Genomic DNA, 19401 nt, shown 5'->3' with positions numbered 1-19401 from the left:
GCCTGTGTGGGAAGATTAAAAATGAAGTGTTTCCTCTACCTTTGCTGTCTGGTCTTAATTTTTCCTTCATGTTTGAGGTTTTTGTCTTTCTTCTTTCCATCTTTTTTTCCCTCTTGAGAAGTTTGGTTTTGACTGCAGAGTGATTCTTAGAGTCTTGATTTGCTGTGCAAAGTTTTCAACTTTGAACATTTTTTTTTTTAAAAATCTCTGTCATTGCTTTCTTTTCATTGTTTCTTTCCACTTTTTCATTTTCTTTGTTTTTTTCTTTCATGATTGTGTTATAGGCTGTTTTTCTTTTCCTAATTCCTTGTTCTTTCTTTTTGTTTAAATCCTTTTGACCATAACATAATAAGGATGTCAGTTTGCTTTGCATTTTTTAACTTAACAAATTTAAAATATTAAACTTTCCTTTTAATGTTTTCATTTCCCCTTCATCTCTTTAACTTTTCTTATTCCTGATTTCTTTCTTTTTCTCTTTCTTTTCTGACTGCAGCAAGGAGATACTTTGTGATGTCAGTTTTCTGACTTAAAAAAAATGAAGCTTTCCTTTCATTGGTTTCATTTGTGTCTTTCCTGTCTTTTCTCCCTTTACTTTTTTCTTTGTTTTTCCCCCATTCACGATTGTGTAACTTTTTCAGTCCATATTTTTTGCCTCTTGTCTTTTTCTCTTTTCAACAGTCTGGATTTAACTGTAGGAAAGCTGCAGTACTATGAGGATGTCACTTTAAAGATTTCAAACACGAAGCTCTCACTTTGTGGTTTTATTGTATAAGTATAGTATTGTATAAGGACGTCAATTTGCAAATGTCAAACATGCTCTCCTCTCATTGTTTTAATTTTTTGGCCTGTCTTTTCTTCTTTCACATTTCTATGTATTTTTCCCTCCGTGTTTGTGTTACTTTTCTTATTCCCAATTTCTTTCTCCTTTTTTCTGTCTTTTTCTATTTTTTTGGCCTTTTTTCTTTTCAATTTTCTTCATATTTTTGTCCTTTGTGTTTGTTTCTTTTCTTATTCTCATTTTCTTTCTCTTTTTCTGTCTTTTTTTTCATTTTTCTTTTCCCCCTTCATATGTGTTACTTTTCTTACTCCCCCCTATTCTTTACTCTTTTTCTGTTTTTTCTTCAGTCTTACACAGTTTGGTATTGCCTGTACAGGAGAGTGATATTTTTTTATCTTTGCAAATGTCAAAAATGAAACTTTCCTCTTGTATAATTTATTTCTGTCATTTCTTCTCCTTCTTTTACACTTTTACTATTTTATTCCTCATATTTCTGTCTTTTTTTCCCCAAAATCTTTTTCCTTCTCTCTCCCGCCTTAATAATAAATGGAGAGGTTGGAGAGGATGTGCTTTTCAGCCCCGCACATGGTAATTCCCTCCTTTAGGCTCAGTACAGTGGCACATTAGCGCGTCTCTAAATATTGATTTTTAACCACTCTGCCTGAGAAAGTATTTACAGTTCTCTGCTCTGATGGGAATTAAAAGAAAGGGAAAAAATCAATAAAATGTAAGAGAAACATCTGTATCTGGGCTGAAGGGGCTCTACAGTGAAGTGCGGGGACATTTGTGAGTGTGTGTGCCGGCTGACGGAGCGCAGGACGCGGACACCCTCCTCTCCTGCAGACGCGCCGCTGCAAGCTCAGTGTTTCTCTCCACCTTTGTGTTGTGATCGGCTCTCCCAGTCTGTTTCTCACACCCACCCGGTGCCCCCCCTCCCTACACCTCCTCCGCCACCCTACCCTACCCCCTCCACCACCCCCTCTCCTCCTTTTAGCATCTGAAAAGACCACTGAGTGAGAATCGATGGCGCAGAGGCCCGCTTGACAGGACAATAAACCACAAAGAAGGGGTGAGTTTTTTTTCCTCCTCTTGGTTGTTTTTTCTCAATTGCGGAATTACTCTAATGGCACAACGATAAGGGGAATCGCTCGGGGCTGGCAGCGTGGAAATGATATTTAAACACAAGGCATCTTTTGTTACCGCGATATGATTTACAGCAGCTGCCGTGGTCCCACTCAGGAGGAGGAGGAGGAGAAAAAATCATGCTTTTAAAAAAAGGAGCAGGAAAAAAACACCACCAGGAGCAAACAGCATCCTCATCCTGCATCGTTTGGGACATTAATTTCACATGAACACACATTCACCTTACGTAACCTACAAATGCATCATCCTGCTCCTGTTATTGCCGGAGAATAGCATGCACTTGCCGCTGCAGGTTTAGATGAGGGTCGTTTGCGTGGATTTCATTGGGCGATGCGGTACCTCGAGGGTGTTAATGCGGTTGTCGTGTTGTAAACAAAAATATGTCAGCTCGATCGGAGAGGGAGGTTGTTTTATTTAAGGCGCCTCCCCTGGAAATTGAGCGCGAGGCAGTGTTATAATTGAGCTTTCCCCCCTCCACATTGATGCGTTTTTTTTTGCAGCCATGAGGAGAGGACAAGTCACATCCAAGACGCAGGGGGAGCCGTCTATTTACAGCTGAGCATCTCGTGTCTGTCATTGCCACAACAATAGCTTCCATTTTCCTCATCACGCCTAATCGATACAATATGACGCGATTATTGGTGTTTGTCTCCCCCAAATGTCTGATCACACCAACAGAGCGCACAGCTGAGCAGAAACTGATGAATCATGTATTGATCTTATGTCTCACCGCTCAGATGAGAATGTGTTTGGGCTGCTGGTAACCTCAAGTGACCTGACAGCATGTGGTGGTGGTGTGTGTGTGTTTGTGCGCGTGCTTCTTCTCCTCACCTCCAGCCTCTCCCGCACCGGCTTCCCGCACCGTGAAGACGCAGCGATGCCCCGGCAGCAGAGGGAGGACCCGGCTCCGTCTCCGTCCCGCCGCCTCGGCCTGGCATCCCTCCGCCTCCAGACACTGAAGCCCGGCCACCACTTCCCATGAGGCCACCACCAGAACTCAGCTCGACCGCTCTGTATGGGGCCTCTCACATATGAAGTAGGTCCATGTTGATGGTTTGTCTCCAGCTGTGGAGTGGACACATGAGTCAGACTCCTGAGGAGGGAGTATCACTACACCCCCCAAATTTCACCCCTTGAAACCTGGACAAATTGTTTTGATTTTTTTTTAAAAAAAAAAACATGGGGAGAAGGCAATGAGAAACTTCACAAGACATGGCCCAAAAATCAGCAAGAAATTAGTTAAAAAGGTTACAAGAAAGTTACCTGAAAATAAGCAAAAAAGAAAAGCAATTAAAAAATCCAAGTGACCCAAAAAGTGCTGAAAAATGATTATTATTAATTTGTTATATCTATATGTGAATGTTTTTTTCCCCACAGACATAATTTCAGATATAGAATTGTAGTAACGATAAATATAATTTTCAAACTGGGTATTTTTTAACAACGGGTCAGTTGTTAGTTGTAAGTTTACGTTTAAGTTCTTATAAAAAAGTTGAAAGTGCCATACAGGATAATAAAATATCACAATGGAAATGCAAATAAGTACATATTTTCTGCAAACATCCATATACATATATTAATAAGGCATAATTATATAATATTTAAGCGACCGAATAAAAATCGTTTTTAAATGAAGTTTGTGCAGTTAAAAGTTAAGGGATGCTGATTCATTGTGTGCTGGAGGAAGACCAGTATGAGCTTCAACACTAAGAGGAGGATCCTAAACTCAGAAAGCAAAGAGTTGTCATTGGAGATTTTAAAAGAATTAAAATAACCATGCCATCTATAATAACCTACGTAAAAATCAAAAAATGAAAATACTCAGGAGTTGCAGCCAAAATAATGGCACAAATATGTGCAACAAATTGTTTTTTTGCTGCAGATTTATTGTCTAGACCAGTAATTAAATTTTTTTTCACATGATGGCATTTGTCTCCCTCTTAGTTGACATGGAGGATGAAGATGGGACTTGTCTACTTGATGTTTTGTGGTGAGTCTGTCTGATTCTTACTTTGATCTAACAGAATAAAAATCGTTCTGTATATGATTAAAGTATTATTAACTGTATGGAGGTTTGTTATAAGATATTAAATGTAGTGCTCTGTCCTTTTAAACTGGGTCTTTGTTATCATACTCAAAATCCTCGGCTTGCACCAAATATTCAAAGAGATTGAATTTACTGTGATTTGTCTTCCTCTCTGCAGTGACCCCCAAGCCCTGAACGACTTCCTTCATGGGACCAATGAGGTAACTAAGGCTTGTTAAATAGAGAGGGACTCAAATAAAAAAAATCAATAGAGCAAATGATAAATTTGAGATGGGAATTTTTCTTGGCACACGGTCGTGCGAGATGTGTGGAGGCGGGCCGACAGTGTGATAGAGAGCCGTAATGTAATACTGCGTGCATTTCTCGCCACGACTTTGTGAGCCCAGCCTAAAAATCGACTCATTTCATCCCACCAGCTGCAGACTGAAGACCTGCTCATTAACTCCTCCTCTGGGGAGCCCTCCCTCTTCACAGACGCCCCGGTGAGTGTCTGGATCCACAGCCAGCAGCGTCACAACAACCAGCATTTTCCCCAGGAGAACCATTTTTTTCTCTCTCTCCTTCTGTGCCTGAAACTGCTTCCTGTTAACTCCTGCTAACCACACGTCTCCTCTCCTTTTCACCCTCTTTCTGTTTCCCACGGTGTCCTCCTCCAGAGCCCCGTCTCTCTGCTGGGAGATGGCAGGGATTCCCCAGACACGCCTCCACCTGGGTGTGTGGATCTGTCCTTCCTGGAGGAGGCCCTCCTGTCATCGCCGGAGGGTGGAGAAGACGCACAGGTGGTGCAGGGTGGGACTCCTGTGGAGGCTGGATTTGAGGCAAAGAAGGGAGAGGTGGAGGATGCGGAGGAGGCAGAGGTGGCGTGTGATATCCTCCAGCAGAGCCTGCAAGAGGCTGAGATCACAGAGCAGACCATGGCTCTGGAGGCAGGTCTGGCCCAACCGGGGGACAGCCTGTCCCTGTACTCCCCTGCTCCTCTCCTCTCTGCACCCACCGTACCCTTCATACCTAAGTCTGTGACCTTGCCCATCACCCCGGCGTTGCCCAGAGACACCCAGGCGGCGGTGGAGCCTCCGCAGCCCTCCCTCCTGGCTGTCGGACCGGGCTGCCCCTCTCTAAAACCTGCCGCCCCTCCTCAGCTGATGGGGCTCCTGCCTGGAAACGTGTTCCCAGCTGCGTCTCCAGAGACCTCCTTCTCTCTGAGTCCTGCCCAGGCATCCAGTATGATCATCCACAAGGCTGTTCCCAGTGTGACCAGTCGCCCCCTTATCACCCCGACCCTGAGAGCCACAGCAGCAGCAGCTCCGGGCATCGTCCTGCAGCGGGCCCCTCTCCCCATCCAACCCAAGCTGCCCATCAGCATCCAGCCCAGACTGGTTCAAATTAGCCCCAAACCTTCTGGGCAGAAACACACTCCAGGTCTTACGTTTGTCCCTGGGACTGCATCATCAAATATTTTACTCTCCCAAACTCCGGGCCAAAAGCCTGCAGCTCCGCCGCCGCAGCCCGCCCAGCAGCTCCCAAAGCCGGTCAGCCTGCAGCTGGTCAACCAGGGCGGCTCCTTCGTGCTCCAGCCTCAGGGACTCTTCCAAGGCCAAAACCAGTTCCTTCTTCCAGGCCAGTCCCCTGTTACCATCTCCCAATCTGCCAGTGCAGCTCGACCGCTGCTGACCCCCAGTCACCACGGCCCCTCGCTCCACAGCGTGAACCCCTCCACCGGGCAGCTCATCGAAGGCTCTCAGATCCTAACGGTGCCCCAGAGACAGCTGAACTTCAGCCCCGTCTTCACCACCCCTTCAGGGCAGCTAGCGCTCCGCCAGGCCACTGTGCTTTCAGGACCTTTGCAGCTACAGTCAGCGCCCCCTACTGTCTTCCAGATGCCAGCGCAGCTGGCTGGAACCTACACTGCAGGAGGGCAGGGGCAGCGTGCCACCCTGGTCCACAGTCCCGCGCTTGGAAACCACATTACCTTGATCAACAGTTCAGGGGTGCTTCCTCCAGATCTCACTTCCATATCGATCGTAAACGGGCCCTCGGTGGTTCAGGGCCTGCCTTTCGCTGCCCAGGCCCCGGCTCCTCAGACAGGAGTGACGGAGGGACAGCTGAGCCTCCAGCAGGCCTCTGTGGTGCTGCTGCCAGAGAGATCCATTCAGGAGGAGAGGAGCAGCTCAGAGGAGACCTTCCACCAACTCCCACAGGTGAGCTGCGGCCTCCGTTTCAGAGGCTGGATATCAAATCTTCTATCATATCTTACATCATCATTGCAAATCATTACACTGACGCAGACATACAGCACCACTTCAGAAATCGTTGAGGCATGTTGCACTCCTGGTGACACCACACCTTGTGATGTTAAAACTTGTATTTTGAAATTAAATCCAGCTTCAATAACATGATACATACGTGCAACCAACACGTGTTGAATTTTGCAGCTTGCACACAGATACGGCACTTTGCACCGTGCACTTTATGCCATACAGTTAACCTGCTGCTGCACTTTTGTCTCCTGTATGAATTGTTGTATTTTTTTCCTTTTTCTTTCTCTCTTGATGCTTCTATAGTCTGTTACTTGCCAAAGGACTACGGATGTAAATTAGCAGTCCTGCTAACTCTGGCATATTTACGTTTGTATTTTATAGTGACGTTCATTAATATACTGTCCCCTATAAATAAGCATTACATTAAATTAAGCTCTGATGTCTTCTCTTGCAGCCCTATGGACATGTCCTCCAGCATGTCTCAGTGCAGTCAGCCTCTGCAGGGCTGCAGTCCTCCTCCCCTCCTGTAGTCACAGTCCTGCAGCCTCCCCCTGAACCTCCTCTGGCCCCCGATCCAGCTGTGGAGATCCCGAAACTACTGATGCCCCCAGCAGACATGACCCAAGTAGTGGAGGAGGTGACCCAGTCCATGAGTCAGAACGAGGCCTTTATGCAACATCTGCAGCAGGTCAGAGCTTCAGCAGAGTCCTGCAGTGATGAAGTGCTTGTGCTGGTTTACGTTTATATACTGCTCCTCCTCAGTGATGATGCTTGATGCACCACAGAGCTAATAGCCTCCGAAACAATCTGTAAGATTTATTATTCACTGCCGTTGTTCATCTTCTTTTTCATCGTTTCTCCCACAGCAAGCACTTAGTTCTCCGATCACATCTGACCTGTTGGTTGGAGCGCTGCCAGTGGTGCCGATGGAGTCTCTCGCCTCCCCGGCGACCAATGAGAGAGAGACACAGCCGCAGACCCAAGCAGTGTCCGGTCAGGACGCCCGCGCTGTGATGTCTGACCAGTGTGTCGAGGCGTCTCCGCTTCACTCAGAACCAGAGGACACCCCGCTGATCTGCTCCTCCCCTCCTCCCGTTCAGGACTCTGAGAGACCAGCTCCGGCAAGTTTCTCCCCTCTGCCTGGACCCGAGGGTTCGGCCCCGCAAATCACAGCCCCCCAGCCTCGCATTGAGCCCCAAGTCCAGTACCAGGTCCCCCATCAGCTCCAGGTCTCCCAGGTCTTATTCGCCCAGAACCAGGTGCAGGTTCAGTCATCTGGTTCCCAGCCTGCACCTCACCTCCAGCAGCCGTCTGCCTCCCAGGCTCAGTCCTCGGTCAACGCTTCACTCCACAGTAGTCCCCCCCCTCTGCGTGTCTCGGTGCCTCAGCAGCAGCCTGAACCCACAGCTGCGTCCGCTAGTCTCTCCAAAGGAGGAGACGACTCCGCTGTCCAACAGCACACACAAAACAGTGAGTTTTAATTCAACTATGACACAGAGCGAATCGTTATCACTCTGCTCCTGTCATTATTACGACCTGCTCTACAATCACCATCATCGTCCGCTGTCATCGCTGTGTCCCCCGTTTCAGAGCCAACAGCTGCCTTGGTCGTGGAGAGTAAAGCGTTTACTCTCGATGTCCATCCACCCTCTCCCGCAGCTCAGGGGGTCCAGACTCACGGGCCCCCGGCCCCCAGAGAGTGTGCACCTGTCCAGATGAGCCAGCAGACCGCCGCCAAGGTGAGAAAAAGATCCTTTTATTTTAAGTCTAGTTGATTTGAAGTCCCTGCCAAACTAAGCTGATGGTTGGTCGTCGGTCAGTGTTGGACCGTCTGATCTAGTCGGCTCTAGTTTTTGTGATTTCCATTACAGATTTGCATAAAACTTAAGGAGTATTTTCGAATGTCGATAAAACACAGTTGAGAGATAACTGCTTTTCCATTGAGTGATGTTATGCGACTCCTCCTCTCGATAACATTCAAAGAAGCACGATGATGGATGTTCAAAACATTAGCAGGTTTATTTCTATTGCAGCCACCACACAAGCCGCCGTTATTTTCAATCAAAGGTGACGTAGGCGTGTTATATGAGCAATAACGGAAAGGCAAGCCCCTTATACGTGGGAGCGGCCACATATATGGAATTTCTGGGAGGTGATAGTCGATGATTTCACAGAGGAATTGTGGATTCGAAACTTCTGGATGATGCGCTTAACTTTTGAAGAGTTTTTGCGATGCAGTAACAGCTCTTGTAGAGCCTGCTGCATCATGAGGGCGTCAGTTCCTCAAACACATAGCCATAGCATCATGTGACCTAGAAAGCCGAAAAAGTGTTTCCATTGCAGTTTTGCAAAATGTGGCTTTTTTCGGATCGCAGTGTGAAACTTTTTTTGCACTAAAAGTTTGGTGTGTCTGGATCTTAACAAATACAATATTTTTCATAAAATCTCAAAAACAGATGATTAATTCAAAGTTTTGATTGTTAAAGTTCTATGGTTATGTTAAAAAAACTCAATATCTGATGTAATCCCAAAATAACTGAATGTAACACATGCTTCATATAAAGATACACTTATTATATCAAGTGCTGCAGCATAAGATTATTTTTATTATTAGTTAATCTGTCACTTTTTTCTTGGTAAAATGTTCAATCCTTTGGTCCATAAAATGTCATAAATTGTCCATCTGTACATTTTAGGCCTTTTTTCTTTTGTTTGTTTTAAAGAAGACGATTATCAAGAAAGCTGCTGTCGACCAGGGCTGCACGGTTAACTGAAATATTTCCTAAATTGTAATATGGCCAAATCCAAATTACAGGAGCTGCAATTTTTTCATATAAAGGTGAAATGAGTCACAAAATACTTTTATTAATGAAGTATTGTGGTGCTACAGAGATGCTCCAGCCTACAAATTATATTGGGGATAAGAGACGACGGTTGTTTGGTAGACTCCAGCTAAATCAACCTGTCATAACTTTTATATTTTTTTCAGTGGAAATAAAATGCAAAAATTATTGCAATTACAATATTTGTCTAAAATAATCACAGTATGATTTTTATTTTTATGCATATTTTGCAGCCCTATCTGTCTACGCACTCTTTGACTCATCAGATATTTATATTATATAAGTTGTGTGTTTTGTTTTACATTGATGATAAACTGATATAAAAAAAATTCTGTAATTAGTTTAAATAATTTCCCCCTCTGGGTGAAACTGAAATTGGCCCCAGTCTTGAAACAGAGAGAGCAGGCTTTGAAATGATTATTTGTTAAATGCAGCAAACGTATTATTAATGACCTGAAAATGGTCCCATGTCTCCGTCCTTTTGATCTGATCCAAAATGTTTCCTGGCTGCCAGCTGGCAGGTCCTCTGGAGCCGCAGCGAGAGGAGAGGCTCACACCAGCAATGCGCAGGCACAGGTAAGAGCTTCTGTAATGTTTAGACGAAAACAGGAGAGAGAAAACGCCGAGTTTAGTCTCATTTCATGAATCGAAAATTTGTCAAAGATGCACCACTGGAGTACAAAATCAAAAGGGTCCTGGGTTATTATGCAATCTTTTAAAGGAGTTCGGTGTCAAAATCTATTTAAAAAAACTTTTTATTTTAGTTATTATGTGTTGCCCTTCATGTATAGGAGTACTGTTTGGTTCCTGGGTTTCTGTGTATGATTAAAGGTTCAGTGTGAAGGATTTAAGGGCTTTTATTGGCAGAAATGGAAAATAATATTCATAACTTTATTTTCTACAGTAGCCCAGAATGCGTTTTCCAGGGTTCATACAGACAGGGATGAGTCAAATTTAAGGACTTTCAAGTACTTTTTCAAGCAATTATTTTTGTTTTCAAAGATAAAATTGGTTTCTCCACAACCATCTGTTGCAAGATAATTTTATATATTCATAAATGGAGCAAACACAGGGCCTAAAAAATGTAATTATTTATATTAAAGAAATACTCACAGCTGTTCTTACCTACCTTGTTTAAAACATTTATTTAATACATTTCATAAAATATTTTACCCAATTATTGTTCTGTTCTCCTCTCAAATATATTGAAGTCCTTTTTTAAGGACTAAGTAAAAAAAAAAAAAGTAATTTTTGAAGGTATTCCAGTGCTTAAACTTCAGTGTCAAATTCAAGTACCTAAAGTACCTCATACGAACCCTGGATTTCACATTGGCCGATGTACTTTGCACACAAGAGGTTAAATTCTGCTAAATTCTCCATCAGATTTAAAATGTTTAACAGCTTGAGTACATATTAAATAACATCATGTTGCATCACATCAGTCAGTAATAGAGGTGAAAATTAGGATGCCGTGTTTTCTTACTTTACCGGTCAGTGGCAGCTCAGGTTAACGGTTTTTGTCGTCTTCTTCAGGTTCCAGCAGCAGATTTGTTTGGACCACGCAGCAGTTCAGACCCCCTTCACCGGCCCGGCCTTTTCCACGCTGAAGGACGCTGTCAGGCGCCTGCTGCCGTACCACACCTGCGCGGGTCACCTGCCCACTCAGGATGACTTCAATTTAGGTCAGTGAGCTGTGGCTGCAGCTGCTACATTACATTCTTGGTTGATGAAGAAGGACTCATAGAGTTGGATATTAATGACAAACATAACTGAAAGACATGCTACAAATGACTAAACTGCACAAAAATGTGAACAAGTTTTGTGATCAAACTGCAAATTTTAGAGTAGTCTTTTCCTGTGGCCATCCCAAAGTGCACCTGCGCACTGACGAGCCTGTCATCAGCGTGTCGATATGGCACACCTGTCAGGTGGAGGAATCACCTCAGGAAAGGAAAAGTGCTCACTAGTATGGATTTTAACAATTTTGCTACCAAAATTTGAGAGAAATGCATCTATTGAGTGCATGAAAAAGTCTTTTAACCCTTTAACACATCAGTTTTCTTGTGCTGCATTCATACACCTTCCACGTGCATTTAAAACTCTGAAACCTGAGAAAATCTTTTGATTTCTTTCAAAAACATAGTAAAAACAATTATGAGTAACTTGGCAAGAAATGTCCTGCAAACTGCAAAATAAATAAATAAACAAATAACATGGAAAAAAGGCATTTTCTTTCTTTCTTATTTTCAGGTAGCACTTTCTTCAGGTCATTTTGTTTTTTTACTTTACTTTTTTTTTTTTTTTTTAAAAAAATGTAATTTCAGTGTTTTTTAATTTCTTTATTAAATTCTTTGATTATAAATATACATTTTTTAGCTTTTGCTTGAGGTCATTTTCCTGTATTTCTTCTTTTTTAAACCTTTTTTTTTTTTTAATTAAATTTTGAACTACAAACATTTTCAGGTAATTGTCTTATAACTTTTTGATAATTTATTTATTTCATTTTCTTATTATTTATTTATTGTTTAGCACTTTCTTGCGTTTTTTTAAATTTTTTTTTTTTTTTTAACCTTTTTTGTACTTATTGTCAGGTAATATTTTTTTGGGACATTTCTTCTTAGGTTGCTTGTTGCTCTCCTTGCAGGTTTTTGAAAGCGATAAAGCCAGTTTACTCATGTTTCACAGGATTAACCTAACCTGCAAAAAAAAAAAAAAAAAAAAGGAACCAAAAACAAAAATGTTAAAATGTTTGTTCAGTATATTACTTGATGCCTCTTGGTAGCTCCTCAGGTGCCACAGTCGTGTCACTGACAGCTGACGTTGTTTCTCTGCTCACAGTGGACCAGGAGTTTGACACTGTGTCCGGTTTCCTGCTGAAACGCACCAAGGACATGGTCAACAAATACAGGCAGCTACTGGTCAGAGAAACCCAGGTGAGACACAACACACTGCGATCTTTGTCTCCTTTGACTGTTCAGTAAATGAACTTCTCCTGAGACCAGGCATCTTTGGTTTATGAGGCCTTATTCATTTCTAATTGTGAGAAAATTAAATGCGCCAAATCCAAAGACCCAACAGTCGTCTTCTCGGCACAGTTTGGAGCAGACAGATGGAGCTGTGTGTGTTTGATGGGATGTGAACTGGTTTTCACAGCAGGAGAGTCCATCAGCAGAGATGGTGATGCTGGAGCGTCTCTTCCTCCAGGCTGAGCGATGCGCTTTAGCGGAGGACAGACGGAGAGTCCGCAGAGACCCAGGTCAGTGTCACCCATCACCTACTTTATCACATGTTAACGTGAATGTGTTTTTTTGGCCAAGAAAGACTCAAATCCCAAGACTGCGACAGAAAATATGGTAGGGAAAAGTGAATCAGTGACACTTCCCAATTTATTCTTCTAAACTAATTTATCCGTGCCTCGGAGCGCGGCACTTAACCTCCATATTTGCTCCAGAGCAGCTCCCAGGTGTGAATGTGTAATTAAGCTGCGTAAATGTGGAGCAGGGTCGTGCTGAGAGAGACTCTGCATGATGACGAGAAAATTACATGTGAGAGGTTAAGAGCAAATTAAAGCGAGGCTGTTATGTTAATTAAAAAAGTTGGAAGAAGGCACTTGAAAACTGTTAAATGTCAGGCTTCACTGCTGTCGGACACCTGAAGGAATAATGATGCAAAAATTATACAAATCACAAGTGATGGTTAATGCTAAAACAAAACCTTTATATTTATATATTTATTTTGAAGTGCACATTAATATACATGCAAATGTGTTTTTATCCGTAGATCATAACTGCTGAAAGAACAGATACAGGGGCTGTATGAGGTATTTATTCATAGCCAGTTCATTACGGAGCAGCAGCAAAACATGTTTTAGCCACTTAAAAAAAAAATATCTGAATTGGTTTAAATGTAAGTTGTATTGAGAATATTTTCACTGCTTTACCCTGCTGTCAGTGATTTCAGACAGGGAACTAAATGGTATCCATAATCTCTCTTTAAAGCCAGAGTCCATCGAGAAAAATAGTAATTTTACTTCGCAGAACACAGGAGTTTCTTATCTACTGCTGCTTCAATCGTTAGAATTTTTGTTATTGTGTTTCTTTGGCATTTAAGAGTTTGTTAGAGTTGGACAACGCTCCAGACTGCGACATAAAGTAGTGACCATAACTAATATATCAGATTCAAACTCTATTCAAGGGCAAGATGAACCCGGGTAAAAAATGACATGTTGATGATGGCAATCAAAATGTCACATTTACGCAAATTAATGTGTTAATACTTTGACTACATACATTAATTGAAACGTTATCATGAAAGATTACTATGACAATTTCATTATATGCAACAAATTTTCAATGATAATTTCATGACTTTTGCAGACCTGAGAAAATGTGACTGTAAAATCCCATGACTTTTCAAGGTTTTCCATGATCATGGAAACCCAAGAATATTCTTGGAAATATCTTGTGTCCTTTGAAACCAAATTTAGCCTGACATTATCTGAGATTTTGATTGGTATCTAAAAACCAGGGAAACCAAAACTACCTGCATGCCTGTGTGGAGTGATTTGGATAATTTTGGTGAGATGACTCTTGAAAAAATGAAAATTATGCTCATTTTCCTTTTTCTCCAGAGTCATTCATGTCGGCCTTGGCTACATCAGCGTCTTCCCCCCACGGTGCCCACTCCTCCGGCTCCTCCCAGCTGTGCCCCTCCGGCAGCCCCTCCTCCCCACCAGCCTGGACCAGACTGTCCGACCGGCCCCCGGGACTGAAGACGTACCGCTCCAGCTCCCGCGGGGCCCTCAGGCTCACCATCAAGCAGGAGTCCGGCTCCCGTAAGGTCGTTCACAACTCCGCCTGCGACCCCGGCCTCAAGAGGGACCACATGGGGCAGCTCACCAACGGCGGCGGAGCTGTGAACGAGCGCCACCCTCAGGCACCCAACGGTGCGCCCCTGCGTCCTCAGCATGATGAGGAGATCTCTAACGGAGCTCTGCCTTGTGACGCCGCGGAGGAAGTCCCACAGACAGCACCCAATTCCAAAATAAAAGCCCCTCTTTCTATGCCAGAGCCACAGGTTGGTTGCTTGGAGTTGCCTCCCAGAGATGTCAGCGCCCCAAAACTGAAATGCTACAGGTTGGATGCGTCGCCTCGGCCGGAGCAGCGGTTCAGCCCGCCGCCTCCCCCGCTCCAAGAGGACAACATGCTCAGTGAACATCTACAGAGTGCCATCGACAGCATCCTGGAGCTTCAGCGTCTGCAGGGCCCCTCTGCAGCCCCGACCAGGGCCACGTCAGGCCCGTCACTGGACCAGGCTGTCACCAGCATCCTGGAGGGACACCTGTGAGGTAATCCGCACCGACAGACGTCCACACAGACGCAGAAACATCTGTCTGAGGTGGTGACTTCTGATCTGTTCCCAGAACTGAATGAGATTTTGTTTCTGGGAGATTATACTTAAAAAAAAACTGATTGTTTGAGAGAAGAGGGAGCAGGAAAAAAAATTAAGAGGCACTATAAAGAGATGCATACCAGACAACAGCACTATCTATAGTCCGATAGATGTTAGATACTTCATTTCGATGTACGTTTGTGGAAAAAAAAAAATCTATTTGAATAGGAGCTATATTGTTTCAGTGGTAGTTAAGTCATTCAGAGGTTTACGACACTGGTGTAACCTTCATCAGCATATAGTATATAAGTAATAGTGAGGATAAACGAAAACGTGGAGTAGACTGAGATTATTCAATAGTTTTTTATAAGATTTCTTTCAAAAAAAAAAGTGAAGTTTCTTTTGCATAGTGCCAAGCTTCCAGGGTATTTATTTTGATAATCTGTGCCAGTTGTGTTTTGCATTGAGAAAGACAGCGTGTAAGTATGTATGTATGTGTGTGTGTGTGTGTGTGTGTGATGAGTGTGTGTCTTTATTTGGATCTAAAGAGAGTGTGTGAAAACATTGCATCCTGCGACGGGACAGTACATGAAAAACCCGCCGCAGGCTCCATCATCTCGGCTTATCGAATGAAAACTCCAAAGAATTTGTGACTTGCTACATCCTGAATACACCAGCAAACGTCCATGTCGTGTCTCTTCCCACAAACTGGAGTGTGTCCTTGTTAAAGCAGAAAGAAGCCCGAGAGGAACACAGAAAATAGGCAGAGTCGTGCTTTGTTTTCGGTTTTTTTTAAAGTTTGGACCCGTTTCATCCATGCTGGAGTCTGACTGTGAAATATTTCTAGTTTTCAGAGACGAGATGGTTTCTCATACTTTTATGTATTAACATGCAAGCAATAATGAGTTAGGGTTGTTGGGAGCAGTGGTGGTGCAGTGAGGACGAGGAGGTCTTTGCCTGTCTCGCTTATCGATTGTTTTTTCAGGAATGAGAGATGCTCTTCGTGTCATTGAAGTTCGTGTAGTTTAGAAAACGTGTCACTTAAAGGGAAAGTTTCGATTTTTTAAAAGTGGGATTATATGAGGTTCTTATCCATCGTCAATGCATTACCCACAGTACATGTGTCAGTCAGTATGTGCCCAGTTTGGAGAAGCAGGCTGGAGTTCGACATGAAAGCGAAGCGGTCTGCTGCTGTGGACGCCGGCGGCCACAAAACATATTTTAGCCACCTAAAAAAAATGTCCCACTTCGTAAAATCTGACAAGTTGATGTTATTTCAATCAATCTTGGACGCCAACTGCCTTGAAAAATATAAGTAAATGTAACTATTAATCTTATTTTATGTTTAAAAACCTTGATGTCACATTAGCGCGTGTTGGACTGGCAGCCCGCAGAGATATGCCAAAGTGTGTTGGGAAAAACATGGATTTTTATTCTGAAATTGCATTTTTGGTCAGTTTAAATCACCGCTCCAGATTGTTTTGACCTCTACGGATAATTCGGCTCTCGGTAAAAACCTCCTGAAAGTCTGGATCAGAAAAAGACAAGCACATTAACTTATGGGAGAAAAAAGCATGTTTGTGGGTGAGCAGCTCGTCCTCAAGAATCCAAACCAGGGCAGAAATTCACTGATTTGTATCATGAAACTGCTTTTTTCAGAGTTTATAGCCGTTTTAATCGCCTGGTTTGTTTGTTTTAGCGAGAAAAAGACCTCTGTGGATAATTCGGCTCCAGATAAAAACCTCCTGAATGTCTGGATCAGAAAAAGACGAGCACATTAACTTATGGATTAGCTTGTTGTGGGTGAGCAGCACGTCCCCAAGATGCCAAACCGCGTCAGAGATTCACTGATTTGTAACATCAAACTACTTTATTCAGTGTTTAAAGCTGTTTTAATCGCCTGGTTTGTTTGTTTTAGAGAGAGAGAGACCTCTGTGGATAATTCGGCTCCAGATAAAAACCTCCTGAATAACGAAAACTGAAGGAATTCTAGCTGGGAGGAGTTTTAGCTGGTTGCAATCTGCAATTCACTGCTAGACGCCGCTAAATCCCACTGAATTTTACACAAATATCGGATATTTTAAGGTGGATAAAATACATTTTGTTGCTGACTCTCACCCACAGCAGTACATTATTTATTTATTTCGGATCCCTGCATGCTCCTCCAAACATTTCAGACTGCCATCCACTGTGGGTAAAACACTGACTGGACAAAAAGCCAGAACAACCCCACGACAAAAAATCAGGACTGTCCCCTTAACGACATACATGTTCATGCAAATGTCCAGTCTGAGAATCAAAAACACCAAAACTGCAGTTTTTTTCCACGACAGACACTGTACAGCCTCTCTGCATCATCAAACAGCCTTTGACCAAAAAACTAGAGGAATCATCACATTTTCAAAACTCTCTTTCATTATTTATCATCGGTTTGAAGCCCTCTTTACCGAGCCGAAGATGTATTTTCACGCAGCCATCGTGGAGCAATATGATTTTATCTTGTGTTAATGTGACAATCTTATTGGTCTGAGTGAAGATGTGAATTTGAGAGTTGATCGGTATCGGTTGTACGACTCTCCCTCATGAAACTTGTGCAAAATATTCTTTGTAGATGGATTTTTACCCTGAAGGTCAAAAGTTTCTAAATGTCTTTAAATTTTTGTAATATAAATTGAAAATGTGCTTCAAAATTTTACCTTTCGAGGACACCGTTAAGGGGTTTGACCTGCGAATTGGAAAACGTTTCGAATATGCCTTATTGTTAATTCAGTGGACCTTCAAAGGAAATTGAATCTGCGGAGAAAAGATAATTAATGTGATGTTTTAAAAATCTGGTGTTCTGAAATGTGAAAGTAACCCGTCCCTTAAAAAAGAAAGAAAAAAAACTTCTAGAGGTTTGGGGCTAAATCAAACAGGCCTTTTCATTTCTTTGAATTGCGTTGTCATTTTTTATATGCGAAATTGTCTTTTGTTGGAACAAACAAAAGGAGTAATAATATGCAGTAATTTAGTGTTGAAATCCTCTGCAGTAGTTCGGGTGGACACACATCGGAAGATTCACAAAAGACTTGTTTAATATTTTGGGAAACACAATTTAATAGCACTTTTATGTCTGTGTGCTAAATACAAAGCGAGCTGCTTCTTAGCTTAGCATAAAGCCGGGACACGGAGGAAACGAACAGACCAGCACCTCTAAAGATCACGAATTAAAACATTTAAATAACTACATGTACAACAGCACAATGTGATGTTAGAGGGATTTTCCACAGAAAATGCAACCCCTTCTGTCGCTGTTTAAACTTTTTAAAAATATGCTAGGCAAGAATGTCCAAATAATATATATTTATAATTATCACAATTCTCTATGTTTTAAAAATGTACAGAATTGTTATTATTTTAAGCACTTTTTAGGGTCATTTCATTTTTACTTTTTTTTTTTATTTTTCAGGTATTTTGCAAATTTTTGAGTCATTTCTTGAGTTGCTTATTGCCTCTGTTTTTGAAACACATTAGGCCGATTTGCTTAGGCCTCAAAGGTTTGTGTTACAGATTAAAGAAAGGTAATACAACGCGTTAACCCTTTGAAACCCGAGCAAACTGGCTTGATTTATTTCAAAAAGCTGGGAAAAAGGCAACGAGCAACTTAAGAGGAAATCATGCAGAAATTAGCAAGAAATTAGTAAAAAAAACCAAAAAAAACAAAAAAAAATGAAATTAGTTTTAAAAAAGGAAACAAAGCAAACCATTAAACAAATAAAAATGGGAAAAATAAGAAAAATACATGGAAATGCCCTGAATAAATGGTTTAAAAAATTCTGTAAAAATAATTCTAATGATAATTATACACAATTCTTTTTTAAAGCTTTTATTTTTTTTAAATCTGCTGATTTCATGCAATTTGCGATTTGTGCAAAGTTGCACATTGACTTTTTAAAAGAAATCAAACAAATTTGCTCACAAAGGTTTAAATTCTTTTGAAAGGCGTGTGAATGCAGCACAAAAAAAGTGAAGTTGATCCAAGTTTCAAAAGGCTGAATGGTAAGCTGTTTTACCCAAACTTATGCTAAACTAATTGCTAAACTAATCTATTTATTAGCAGAAATATTACCATCACATCAAACATCAGACATAAAAATGATATCAGTCTTTGTAATTACTACTGATTAAGTGATTACACATTTTCCCCCCTAATTGTCTGTTCCTGTAACGGTAAATCTTCAGGTGTGTCTCCACTCTCAGAGGTTTCGCTGTAATGCAGTAAAGATGTCAGAGTGTCTTTCAAACACAGGATTGCACTCCTTGTCAACTTCTTAAAGGGGAATTCCACCAAAAAAATGTTTATTTTTTAAAGTATTTCCCGACGTTTGCTCATATTTCTCCTCTTTAAAAGACACTTAAAATGAGAGAAAAATAAATTCCCAAATTGATGGAATCCCCTTCTATGAAGCAGCCTCATGTGCCATTGTTATCGTTGCATTATGTCTGCAGTGTCAAACACTGACCGTTAGAAATGTGCTTAGTTTTGTCAACATTTTAGGACAAAGGGATCACATCTGCATGTTGAGCCATTTTGGTATTTATTTGTAAATGTGTTTTGTTTTTTTTTTTTAAATTTATTTATCTATTATTTATTTTTATGACTGAACTGTGAAACCAGGGGAGCTCATAACTCTACACTAATTCAACTTCAGATACAAAACATTTGACTGACAGATTGTTCTGATGCCAAAATCAAGAGGCCTTAATTCAGCAAAACTAAGATTGTAAAAAAAAAGAAAAAAAAAAGTCATTCCTGACAAAAAAATCCAACTAAAGACTCCTTTGACCTGAAAGTCACGAGTGATTCATATATGAAATGTTACGAAAAACCGCTTTTGTACTCATTTTTACAGACTATTTATTAAACTGTGATTTTGTAAGAAATAAAAAAAACAAATAATG

General features: G+C 41.8%; 1 protein-coding gene across 2 annotated transcripts; it reads left to right on the top strand.

The window, feature by feature from the left end:
- The first annotated feature begins 351 nt into the window (after positions 1-351).
- Positions 352-19335, top strand: LOC121953481 (BRD4-interacting chromatin-remodeling complex-associated protein). 2 transcript variants are annotated; one of them, XM_042500616.2, is made up of 14 exons: positions 352-1847; positions 2759-2957; positions 3866-3911; positions 4126-4168; positions 4385-4450; positions 4625-6166; positions 6681-6914; positions 7093-7696; positions 7817-7965; positions 9584-9645; positions 10603-10751; positions 11908-12002; positions 12223-12325; positions 13700-19335. In XM_042500616.2, the coding sequence occupies exons 3-14, from the start codon at positions 3871-3873 to the stop codon at positions 14413-14415; spliced, it is 3804 nt and encodes a 1267-aa protein (XP_042356550.1). In that variant the 5' UTR covers positions 352-1847; positions 2759-2957; positions 3866-3870; the 3' UTR covers positions 14416-19335. The 2 variants fall into 2 exon arrangements, with proteins under 2 accessions (XP_042356550.1, XP_087943382.1); XM_088087256.1 differs by lacking the exon at positions 352-1847 and having other exon boundaries at positions 1912-2957.
- Positions 19336-19401: the final 66 nt, after the last annotated feature.

Source organism: Plectropomus leopardus, chromosome 14 (assembly GCF_026936395.1).
Source record: "Plectropomus leopardus strain MGB_pleo_1.0 chromosome 14, ASM2693639v1, whole genome shotgun sequence".
Taxonomy (NCBI): Eukaryota; Metazoa; Chordata; class Actinopteri; order Perciformes; family Serranidae; genus Plectropomus; species Plectropomus leopardus.
Note: the sequence above shows the minus strand (reverse complement) of the source record. Positions and strands in the feature narration are given on the sequence as shown.